A 10,550-nucleotide genomic window follows, 5' to 3' on the forward strand; every position below is an offset into this window, starting at 1 on the left:
AAAAAAGCAAAACAACAAAAAAATGTAGAAACGTTTCGTCTCTCATCCAAGAGACTTCCTCTGTCTGAGGTGCTGTATTCAGCTCAGTCTCTTAAATAGCACCTTCTCAGAGTGGATCAACCAGTTTTGTTGCTGACAACCAAAACCAGCTGATTACATGATCAAGAAGGACCATCAGCCTAACAATGGATCATTAGCACACTGATGGCTGTTTACTATTCACAGAGGGCTGAGTGATACTAGCAATCACAGCATTGTAAGAGGGGACAATTGAACACGTAGGCCTCCACCCCTGTTTAACGATGGACGGTTTCTTTTCACAAAGATGGCCTCCTTTACTCCTCTCTCAAACCATCGTTCCTCTCTATCCAGGATGTGCACATCTTCATCCCTGAAAGAGTGACCCCTGGCCTGGAGATGAGTGTAGACCGCAGAGTCCTGGCCTGATGATGTTGATCTTCTGTGCTGGGCCATCCTATTGGCCAGTGGCTGTTTTGTTTCCCCGATGTAAGACTGATCACAGCCCTCCTGACACTGAACAGCGTACACAACATTACTCTGTTTGTGCCGGGGAACTGGATCTTTGGGATGAACCAGTCTTTGCCGTAATGTATTTTGGGGTTTAAAAGCCACTGGGACGTTATGTTTAGAAAATAAACGCCTCAGTTTCTCTGATACTCCCTCAACATATGGAATGACCACTGGTCTGGGTCTGGGTTCCTCCTTTTCACCTGTTGGCTGACTGGAGTCCTGTTTGGGTTTCTTCTCTGCTTTCAGGAAGGCCCAGTTAGGATATCCACATTGCTCTAGAGCCTGTCTTGTGTGGGATTTCTCCTTCTGCCTGGCTCCTGAGCTAGTGGGGATGCTGTCTGCTCTGTGATACAGAGTCCTGATGACTCCTAACTTGTGCTCCAAAGGGTGATGGGAGTCAAACTGCAAATACTGGTCTGTGTGGGTGGGTTTGCGGTACACCTCAGTTTGCAAATGTCCTCTATCAGAGACTGAGACCTCACAGTCCAAGAAAGCCAACTTGCCATTTTTTTCATCTTCTCGTGTGAACTTGATGTATTTATCCACAGAGTTGATGTGGTCAGTAAAATGTTGGACTTCCTGAGATTAAATTTTAACCCAGGTGTCGTCAACATACCTGAACCAATGACTTGGTGGTGTCCCTGAAAAGGACGTCAAGGCTCTCTTTTCTACCTCCTCCATGTACAGGTTGGCAACAATAGGAGAAACTGGAGACCCCATAGCACACCCATGTTTCTGCCTATAATATTGCTCCCCATATGTGAAGTAGGTTGACTGCAGGCACAGTTTCAAGAGTTGACACAGTTGTTCTGTGGAAAGCGTGGTCCTGCTGCTCATAGTGGTGTCTGATTTTAATTTAAGTTTTTTTAATTTAGTTTTTTTTGAATGGCCAGAGGACCAGATTTAACTTTTTTAGATAAAACAAGTGCTTATTTAAAACGAGAAGATTTGAAAATGCTTGTTGAGAAAAATCTCACTGCAGTGAGAAAAATCCAAATCCTAAAACTATTAAACAAAATGTATCCAGGTGGACAAATCAAATCAAACTGTTCCATCATTTCTCAACTAGAACACACAGACCAGCAGAACTCTCAGTCCTGACCTAGACTCCAGCTGGGTCCGGAGTCGGACTCACCTGGGTCCGGAGCTGGGCGCAGGTTCTCTGCGAGTCGTGCAGCTGCGTCTCGAGCTCTCTGAGCAGCTGCCTCTGGACGTTCAGCTGCTCCTGCAGGGCGTCATTCTTCTTTTGCACCTCAGCCGTAGTTCTGTGTGTGTGTGCTGAGTCCACCGTCAGCGTCTGAGCCACAAACTGAGGGACAGGTCATTATTTCACCCTCTGACCAAAACCTCTGCTGTTTTCAACCAGGTGACCTAAAATGTCTGAAAACAGAGTCCACTGTAGAGAAAAAACAGTGATTCATGTTCTGAGATCACAGGTCATTCACAGTTTGTCCTCTCAGGGCTTCCATACAGAGCTGTCAGAGGATGGAAACATTTTCTGATTGCTTCAAACTTTTAAGCTCCGTCCCCACCTGTCTGTGCCCTCACCTTGACTCTCGGGGATGTGGCAGCTTGACAGTCGAGCTCCTCTTCATACTCCTGCAGTCGGAGGCGGAGATGGTTCTCCACCTCCCCCTGCCTCCTCCTGAACTTCTCCAGCTGCTGTTGCAGAGCCTCTTCTCTGCAGCTCCTCTCCTGCAGCAGCTGCTCCACCTCAGCCAGATGCTGCTCTTTCTGACGGGCCTGGACCTGCCAACGGGACACCTCCCTCCTCAGCAGCTCCACATCCTGCAGAACAGACAGGTGGAGAAGGTTCCTACTCACCTGAAACAACAACCCTGTGCACTGAGCACCCGAGCCCCTCAGCTGTCTGGGTTTACACCTGTACAGACTCACCTGGCGGTGGGGGCAGCAGCTGCAGCTTTCTGCAGCCGGGTCGAGCTTTTGAAGCTCTGAACTCCTGCATGACTTCAGCTCCTGCTTCAGACGCTCGTTCTCCACCAGCAGCCGCTCCAGCTGCTTCTCCAGGTCTGTCGCCCCCTGCAGGACAGAAGGACAAACATACTTCTTTCATAACTGGACGGTGGCTCAGTTAGTAGAGCTGTTGTCTCAGCGAGCAGGTGATCGCCAAATCAAATACCGGCTGGGGACCTTTCTGGGTGGAGTTTGCATGTTCTCTCTGTGCATGTGTGGATTTTCTCCTGGTACTCCAGTTTCTTCCCACAGACCAAAAACATGCATGTTAGACCGATTGGTAACTCTGAATTGTCCCTAGGTGTGTGAGAGAGAGTGAACAATTGTCTCTATGTGTTCCTGTGATGGCCTGGAGACCTGTCCAGGATAGAGACTGCTGGATATGGGCACCAGTGATCCAGAGCAAGGGCGACAGAAGCATCCATAATGTTGGGGGGACACAATGATGTCTGTAGGTGTCTGTGTGCGCGCGCGCGTAAAGAAGTGTACACTAATGTACAAAAAAAAGCAGCAATTCACCTAAATTTCCTTTAATTCCACACATTTAAAACATGTTTCTCACCAAGTTTGTGTAAATTCAGCTGTGGGTTTTAAAGACATTTTAACTTTAATACACTTTAATACAGAGCGTCAGGTCGGCACTATTTGTGTTTATAGAGAAATAAAAAACATCACCACTGGACTTTTTTACTTGTGTTCAATACTACTCATCTAACTCATGTTTCTCACGAAGCTTGAGGACAATAAGGTGTGGGGGTTTAAAATACGGATGCACCGATCCACTTTTTTTTACTTCCGATCCGATCCCGATACCTCAATCTGAATATCGGCTGATACCGATCCAGTTCCGATATCATGATCATCATTGATTTTATATGAGGCTGTAATAATCTCCTCTCAAGTACAATTTGTACAAATATATGCATGCATGTCCAAAAAGGCAAATTGAGGTAAGTTTTATTAATGTTGGATAAGTTTTAAAGTTAGAATTAAATTCTGCTAACACAAAACATGTTTCTTTTTATTCCTAGCTTTAAAGTGGATATTAAAGTGATTAATTTAAGTGATTGTTTAAAGTTATTTTATATTTTATAAAGGGCAGATATAAGAATTTTTTCTTCTTACTGCACTCTTTTCATTCAATGTTTTCTTTTTGATGATTTTTTTTTTTATTTTGTTTCATTTAAATGAATGAATAAATGAATTAAATTAAATAACATGTTAAATGGCTTCAAGCTAAGTTCATGGCATAAACCAACAGACATGTTCCTGTTTTTAGTATTTTACATCACTTTATAATGTAGCTGTTTATGTTTTTAATATATATAATTTTCAAATCATATGTTTTTTATTGTCTACTGTTGTACTGATGAATATCTCCTGGAGGGTAAACTATATCTTGACTGCAAGTATAAAGCTGAGAAATCCTTTGTTTTCTACAACTGATAGTGATTGGTCATTAATTATGATGAAGTTTAGCAACTTCTCGGTAAACATTTGAGCTCCGTGGATTCAGCGATGTCTTCTTCTTGTTCAATCTGAAGCAGGCAGCCTGATTTGGGGCAGCCGCACTCAGTCTGTCCCTCCTCGGAGACGGGCAGATTGAGCGGGGCAGATTGGACGCGGCTGGCCGAGGTCGAGTCGCCTCTTTCGGTTTGACCAAAGAATAGTGCCTCGCTGAAGCCACGGAGCTCGAATGTCCATCGTAAAACTAACTTTAACGTGGTTTAATGCGGCGCTATGGCTCTGCAGACATTGCACATTGCTGTCTTGTTTTGTGGTGTTTCTAGTGTAAAATACTTCCACACAGTGGACATGTTTCGATGAAAAGTTGGTTAGCAGTTAGCCACAGTGCTGCTAACTCAGTCCTCACGTTGCAACTAGCTGCAAACTATGAACTGGATTTTCTGAATGTGTGGCGGTCTTATTACTCTGGGCTCATGAGACACGCCGCCATTCAGGAAATCCATTCCATAGTTTGAAGCCAACGTGCATCATGGATCGGAAATATTGGCAGGTGGATCTGAAAAATCCGATACGTAAATTATGCTGGTATCGGATGCCGATACCGATACTGGATCGGACCGGCCCCATCCCTAGTTTAAAGACATTTCAACTTTAATGCACCTGAACACACAGCGTCTCTTACACCTGCAGCGTCTTACAGCGTCACAGTTACTGCTAAGTTAAGATGCTACAGACGTAGAGTTTCTCTCAAGCATCCTCCTAACATGAATATATGTTTATGATCAACATAATCTCGCTAAACTGGTGAGCAAGCAACACAGAGGTGTCTCCATCTCCTCCACCTATGCGTGTTTTCTGCCGAGGCAGAAGACTCAGCTGCTGCCTGAACAGTTTCTGCTGTGTGTAGAGTTGGAGGTAACCAGGAAAACCTGGAGTGGAGTTTTAGTAGTATGAGTATTCTCCTATTAATCAAGTGGAATGGATTCGTTCTTGAAGACAGAGAAACTGTGCCGCCTGAACTAATGTTTCACAGTAAAAGTGGGGGGGGTCCAAATTAACGTTTTTTTTTATGGGGGGGGACTTGTCCCCTTCACATATAATGGTTGCGACGCCTATGATCCAGAGAGGAATAAGTGGGTAAAGATAATTGATGATCCATCCATGGTGTATCTCACAGCCTCAGATGTTTCAGTGATGTCACGCTGTGGTTCTCCAGATGTTCCTCTCTGAGTGTCATGGTCTTTGTGAGAATTGTGTTCATCGTGAAACCAGAGCAGTGATGGTGTTCAGCATTTCGCCTGGTTCTGAACGTAATAAACACTGTTCAGGTCAGGGTCACAGGATCAGACCTTCAGGTGCTGTGTGAGGATTCAGGTCTGGTTTTGTGCTTCACATTCGATTCAGAGACTCAGAAACAGGTTAGTGAGTGCTTGCTGCTGAGGAATGTGACCCGGTGGGCCCTCACCAGCTCAGAGCGAAGTCTCTCCACCTCTTGGGTGTTATCCAACAGCTCCTCCTCCAGCTCCTCCACCTGCAAACACAGCTGAGATCCTTTCAGTTCCAGACACCAGTTACAGGACTCATCCAAAATCCAGACAAGGAGAATTAAAACCTTATAATGACATGTTTTAAACTTTAGATGATACATTTCATAAGAACTGAACTGATGAGCTTTTTGTACTGAAACATTCAGCTTCCTCTGGATCTTTAGATGCAGTTTTAGTTTTCTTTAGCAGAACTGCTTCAACATTCAGTTTGTTCTGAACCACAAAGACCATCAACACCATAATACCTCCTCTGTTTATTACAAATCAGACCTGATGGAGGGTAGGACAGGTCTACACAGGTGTGCTGCATTACCTGTGCACGTACCTGTGTGCGCAGCTGAATAACGAGCTGCTCGTTCTCTGAACACCTGAAACAATCTGAATGTTCTCCGGCCTGTAGCACCGTCACACCTTAGAAACACAGAAAGACACGTTAGGTTCTGTTAGATGTCTGATCCCATCAGGATCCAGCTCCAGAAAACATTGAATGGGTTCAACCATCTGGATCCCAGTCCAGAACCATTTGGAGACATTCTGTTTGGAGAAAAATTGAGACAACCAAATATTTTGTCCAGATGGCTCCAGAACAGATCTCAGGTCAGTATGGGAACAAAACTGACCAGAGTTGTCTGGTGTTTTCCTAACCTGGAAGGTTATTAAGATGAACTAATCACAGTTTACGCTGTGTGCATGTGTGTGTGTATGTATGTGCGTATGTGCGTGCGTGCGTGCGTGCATCTCACCATTAGGTGTGGTCGATGACTGCTGCTCCTGCAGCTTTCGAAAGTCTTTGAGCGTTTGCTTTTGGACGCTGTGATGCTGCGCCAACAGCTGACGGGCAACTTCCTCAGAGCGAATACGAGCCTGAAACTCACACACTTTGTCCTGAAGAGTCTAAACACACACACACACAACAGATAAAATGATTACATACCGTGTGAGTGATTTGTAACGAGACAATTTTTAGAAGCTGTTTGGATGACTAAACCCATCTGAGACCCGTCAGACACATGAGGGGAGGATAAAATAGGGAAATGTTACAGAAAGACACCAAGGCCCCACCCACATTGGAAGCTTTTTCTAAATACTTTAACATATTTTATTGTTTCAGCCTAGCGTCAATACAGAAACTGTATTTCGGGAACCATAAAATAGCATGTTTTACAAACGAGAGTGAATCCACTCATGTTTTCATGTGGACAGCCAAAACAATTTGCTGAAAACTGAAGTCATAGCTCCTCCAGTTACAGATCCTAACCCATGACCCCAAGTGGACCAACAACAATGACGAAATTTATTCTTGTGCTTTGTAGAAACCAGTATCTCAGTTAAAACCAAACCATTTATCCTGTATGAACTGTAGTGAACTAAGCCTCAGGTCAAAAGCCTTCCTGGGACAGGAACTGTTATTTCATTGATTTGTATCCAGAAATACAAATTAAGCTCATCCAGAGACTTTCTACTTGTATCCTGCACTGATCAATTGAAAGAACACTCTCTTTTTTATTATCATTACTATTTTACAATATCTTGATAATCAAAGTGTGTTTAGTTCAAACCATTTTAAATGTTGAAGTGAACTACTCATTTTAAATCAACTGTGAAACAGTATTAATGATTTTTAATCCTCATTCAAAGTAGAAATCTAGTTAATGTCTGTTACAGAGTAATTATTCATTTTCTTGATCTTCTGTCTGAAATGAGCAAGTTGTGATGTCGGTCAAAAGTCGGAGACAAACGCAAACAAGTTTATTGGAACGAACTGTCATGTTTTTAAAACCTCTCAGACAGAAACAGAGGAGCTGGCACCTGCTTTCTGTCATCTCGCCTAAACATTTCTCTGTCTGTTCCAAAAACATTTCTCCGTCTGTTCCAAAAACATTCCGCTGTTTTTCTGACTTGTAATCACCTATAACGTCCCTAAAACCACACCCCGGTTGGTTCGTTCAACCAATCAGGAAGTTCTCAGAGGAACCGGAAGTGACCTCTTTAAAAGGGACGACACTTCCTAGTTCCAGGCAGAACAACGGGAACTACGCAGAACAAAGTTCGGAGAGCAGAACCGAACAGAAAAGTTGCTGGAGAGAACAAGAAGTTCCAGACATGATCCGAAGTTCTTCCGAGTCTCGTGGGAATTATGGAATCTTCCACATTTGAGTGGAACTCTGACGGGCTCACAACTCATGTGAGTCCACCTGAGAGGTGAGTGTGGTGTTGAACGAAGTACCGTCACTACTTTGGACGATTCGCAGCTGTTCCTATGGAGACGCTGGAAAGGTAGCGTTAAATGGAACTTCGTACCATTGGAGACATCTTCTACAAGGTAACGAGTCCCTCACTACCGAAGTGTACCGAGGTGGAGCTGGGTTCGGATGGAGGGTGCCGTTCGTTATCAACCCACTTTTCCCTCATCCATTTCCTCTCCATTTAAACTCCTTCATTTCCCCATCTTTAAAACTCTTCTATCTTGCCAGTAAATCATCCAGATATTTTCATAAATGTCTGTTGTAATTAGTTGCAAGTGAGATATCATGGCCGTATGATTTTCTCAGTGCAAAGCTCATTAATTAAGCTGTGTTTATTGTAATCAATTTTGCCAAATTATTGTAAATGTGTGATGTGTTTAAATCGTTTTTAAATAAACGACCCACTGTTGTTGGTGAGTCAAAGATAAAACACGTTTCCGTCCACATTTAAACATTCAAGGCACGAGAGTACTCAGTCCAGAAAAATGAAAGAATCCGTTTAAATTATGAATAATATCAGACACAGGTATCGTTCATTACAGAACAAACAAGCAGAGCAAAGCTCTCACTACACAAAATCATCTGAGGAGGAGAGGTTTGTATCACATTCACTGTGAACAATACAGCAACAAATGTTGCAAAAATAGCTATAGTATACATCAAGTACAGCTTTATAAAAAGTGCATCATGTTCTACATATCTATGGCACCACTGAGACCTTGACTCTACAATGTTTCCATTGCTCAAGCTTCTTGTAGCAATCCCAAGTGACTAACATCAGGAAGGAGCACATCTGCCTTCTTCTCTTGCTTGTCAACCACTACGTCTGGTTGGTTAGCCATTCATTCAACCTTTATTTATACAGGTTAATCCCACTGAGTCTCGGGGACTCATTTATAAGAGAGACCTGAGCCATCACCTGGATCTGGAAGTCTCAGTTTCTTAGCCCTGCCATTCTCCACCAACCTTGGGGGAGTCTCCCATTTTGACTGTGGGACCTCCAGTCCATACTTGGCACATATGTTCTTGTATATTATTTCAGCCCCTTGGTTATGGAATTCCATGTACGCTTCGCCTGCCTAGGTCTTACACCCTGCTATGATGTGATGGACAGTCTTAGAGGCATGTTTGTACAGCCTGCATCTTGGGTTCTATTTTGTATAGGCTTCACCCTGTAAGACTATCGCTAGTGGGTTTATCCCTACGCGTGCAGCACAGCAATGAAAACTTTAGTCCACGCCCACCTACTGTGTGGGCCTCACCCCCGGTCCGTATAAATTACGGTGAGACCGAGTAATCGGCTCCCATTTTTTCCCTTCAGCCAGCTAGCTAGCACTGTCAGAAGAACGAAGAAGGAAAAGTTGTCCAGCTTTAACCGGCACAACCTTTGCTAAGGATGCCTGGGTCTCTGCCACGCCAACCTCCTGCCGTCCCGGTGAGCTCTTCCTCCCTGAGGAGAAGCAGAGACTAGCAGCCTTGTTCAAGGTAAGCGCCGAGGAGTGCTTTTCCGTGGCAGGCCGCTACCTGCTGGACGACGCCATCACCTTTTCTAATGTTTTTTTCCTCATGGTAATCGAATGATTTCTTCAAAAAAGGCGATGTTAGCAGCAGCCCCGCTGAATGTTTTTCCATGGAGGGCTGCTACTCGCTGGACGACGCCACCGCATTTTCTAACGTGTTTATTTTCCTTGAAGTGAATCAGATGATTCCCTCAAAAAAGGCGTTGTTGGCAGCAGCTCCGCTGAGTGTTTTTTTCCTGTGGCGGGACGTTATGCACAGGATGACGCCACCGCCTTCTTTGACACAGAGTCACGCAGTGAATCAAATGATTCCTCCGAGAAAGGTGATGCGGAGCTGCCCTCTCCCTCCTGGAGAGCGTAGTGACGGAAGACGAGCGGCCAAGCGGATGCTCAGCCACATCGGATCTTCCCACGTCGGCAACCACACTGCTCCCAGCCATCGGCGCCCTCCTTTCGGAGCTGCCCGGCATAATCCATGAGGATGTTAACACAAGGGACTTTCTGTTCCTCGCCTCCCTCCGCCCTGATCGGATGATCTGGTGGCAAGGTTGGCTCTGCCCCAGCTCGTCGCCCTGACTCCATCTGGCCTCACTGTCCAGCTGTGAAGTCACACTGGAACGAGGCTGCAGCTGGGCCCGGCAAACTGAAGACATCCGTCTCCACCTTCATCTCCATCTCCAGAGTGGAGGGTTTTACCGATCTGTGTTTTTCACTCGGTCCCCCCCGGAGCCAAGCCTGGCGGTGGCACTTGGGGCAAAAGTTTCCCGGATAGACCGGCAACCTATCCCTCCAGGGAAGCATGATCAGATGGTGACAAGGTTTCCAACCGAGCTCACCAGTGCTCATTCCAGACAGCTGCAACAAACAACAATGTTGCCCTTCAGGACCATCCTTGAGAAATCGCAGAGGTCCGAGAAGGTCTCAGAGACTGTACACCATCTGGTGATGTCACAGTCCTCCTCTCACCTCCCCAGCCAATGGAGGGACCGCCTTGGCCAGCAGCAGCAGCAGAGGTGCTCCACAGCTGTGGCAGAGACACCCTGCTCCTCCGCCAGCCCCCTCCACCAGGTAACAGATCCTTGAGGGGAAGGTATGTGTTTTTTGACGATGTATGTTTTTGATATAAAACAGAAACACCTTTGAAAGTAAAAGTTTTCATCTGAAACTGTCAGATCAGCTGAGCTCACAGATGGCTCTCTTCACACTTTCTCCACACAGAATGAGCCAGTAACTTCTAAACAGCATTGCAAATGGCACCGCAGTTC

At 45.1% G+C, this 10,550-nt stretch overlaps 1 protein-coding gene across 1 annotated transcript in view; it reads right to left on the reverse strand.

The window, feature by feature from the left end:
• Positions 1–8,749, reverse strand: part of kifc3 (kinesin family member C3) — a 30,471-nt gene extending 21,722 nt beyond the window's left edge. The window contains exons 1-7 of the mRNA XM_037694795.1: positions 8,732–8,749; positions 6,263–6,413; positions 5,845–5,930; positions 5,438–5,503; positions 2,428–2,571; positions 2,080–2,319; positions 1,667–1,840 (exon numbers count right to left, since the gene is read on the reverse strand). Of these exons, the coding sequence (XP_037550723.1) occupies positions 1,667–1,840; positions 2,080–2,319; positions 2,428–2,571; positions 5,438–5,503; positions 5,845–5,930; positions 6,263–6,413; positions 8,732–8,749 (879 nt within the window). The remainder of the gene's footprint in view (positions 1–1,666; positions 1,841–2,079; positions 2,320–2,427; positions 2,572–5,437; positions 5,504–5,844; positions 5,931–6,262; positions 6,414–8,731) is intronic.
• Positions 8,750–10,550: the final 1,801 nt, after the last annotated feature.

The sequence above is a fragment of the Nematolebias whitei genome, chromosome 2 (assembly GCF_014905685.2).
Source record: "Nematolebias whitei isolate Nwh7 chromosome 2, NemWhi1, whole genome shotgun sequence".
NCBI classification, from domain to species: domain Eukaryota; kingdom Metazoa; phylum Chordata; class Actinopteri; order Cyprinodontiformes; family Rivulidae; genus Nematolebias; species Nematolebias whitei.